This window comes from Octodon degus, unplaced genomic scaffold (genome assembly GCF_000260255.1).
Source record: "Octodon degus isolate 3935 unplaced genomic scaffold, OctDeg1.0 scaffold00010, whole genome shotgun sequence".
Lineage (NCBI taxonomy): Eukaryota > Metazoa > Chordata > Mammalia > Rodentia > Octodontidae > Octodon > Octodon degus.
In genome coordinates, this window is record NW_004524586.1 from 3497023 (window position 1) to 3498706 (window position 1684).

Below are 1684 nucleotides of genomic sequence, written 5' to 3' on the forward strand. Positions count from 1 at the left end.
TCCAATAAGGTGGGTGTCTGCTAGGGGAACCTCTTAAAGGAGGAAGTAAAGGACTTGTAGGAAGCAGTACTTTGACTACTAGGGAGGGGTCTGGCAAGCCCTATTTATGAATAGGAGGAAGTTTGTTTTGCCTTGTTTTTTTTTACAGAATCAGGCTAAACACATGAGCAAAACCTAGTTAAATGTAGAACAAGATTTAAAACTTGCAGTTGCCCTGTGAAGTTAGCTATTTAATAATACATAGTCAACAATAATAAGCCTGGACTGAACCCAGCAACCTGTGTTCAAATCCAGGTTTAAACACTTCCTAGCTCTGACCTAGAGTAAGTTGCCTAAACTCTCTATACATTCCAGCCACTAGAATAGTCTATCCACTAGAAGTTACCTAAACTCTCTGTACATTCTATTCACTAGATAGCAGAAATAAAAAAGGTTATTTAATTGATGGTTGTGAAAAAGGATTAAGTGAGTCAATACTTAGCACTATACCCAGGACCTGTTTAAACACTATCATTTCTAATCTACAGGACAGGCATTGTGCTGGGCACTGCAGAAATGACAGGGACATGGTGGAACATACCTCTAACACTAGCACTCTGGGTGGCCGAAGCCAGAACAAGCCTGAGCCTAGTCTGGGCAATTCAGTGACTTAGCAAGATTCCGCCTCAAAATAAAAAATAAAAAAGGGTTGAAGATATAGCTCAGCACAAAGGCCCCAGATTCAATCTCCAGTATTAAAAAAAAAAGAAAAAGAAAAGAAATCATCATATTTTATTAAGTAATCTGAGAAAAGGAAGGACTGCACTACACAGTCACATGGAAAGGACATGTGAATACTTTGAGGGTGAAGAAAATCCTCCTTAGATAAATAATCTAAGGTTAGATGAGATTTATGATTGTCATCTGTGTGTTATTAAATAAATTTACATAGAGCCATACTACAACCCTTTAATACTATCACACAGTAACTTGAAAACATAAACCAAGTCATAGTTGAAAATTTCACTTCAAGCCCACAGATGTGGGTGTAGGGTCCACCAGCTTCCTTGTTGGCAGTTTGCCACCTAGAAAGTGTGTAAGTCTGTGGCCTGTTGAATAAAGAAGATTCTGGCAACGCGACAGACTTAGCTGTACTCTTCTGTATTTGCAAAGTGGGAGTTGTAATGGAATCTACTTCCTGGGGTGGTCTGGGGATTAAATATGCATATAAAGCACTTAGCACTATACTTAGTACATAATCAGCACAAATAAAACAAACTATTATTTTATGACCACTGTTCCCTTGAGGCTTCTGGGATCTTCTGGGGTACAGTAGCTCTGAAATACATGTGATTGTAATGAGTTTACGTGTTGTTCTGTCCAGGTCACAGGATTTCCCATCCAGATGCCATACACGGATGTGCAGTCCATTATTGATGCTGTTTATCAAACTGGAATTCACTCTTCTGAGTGTCCTGAGACAGAATTTGCTTTAGCAGTGTATATTCACCCGTACCCGAACAACATATTATCCGTGTGGGTCTACTTGGTATCCCTAGTCCAACAGCACTGAAAAGAAAAAGGGAAAAGCGAGAGACGATACCATGTCCCCTTGACAGGAAGCCATCACCATTTTTCTGTTAACAGGATTTTGCTGCTTGTCTTTAAATCCAACTAGGTGCTAATCTTAATGTTGATTCAGTTA

The 1684-nt window shown here is 39.3% G+C and overlaps 1 protein-coding gene across 1 annotated transcript in view; it reads left to right on the forward strand.

The window, feature by feature from the left end:
- Cc2d2b (coiled-coil and C2 domain containing 2B) overlaps nucleotides 1–1642 on the forward strand; it is a 95310-nt gene extending 93668 nt beyond the window's left edge. Inside the window, exon 37 of the mRNA XM_023709075.1 lies at nucleotides 1364–1642. Coding sequence (XP_023564843.1) covers nucleotides 1364–1552 — 189 coding nt within the window. The 3' untranslated portion in view covers nucleotides 1553–1642. The remainder of the gene's footprint in view (nucleotides 1–1363) is intronic.
- Nucleotides 1643–1684: the final 42 nt, after the last annotated feature.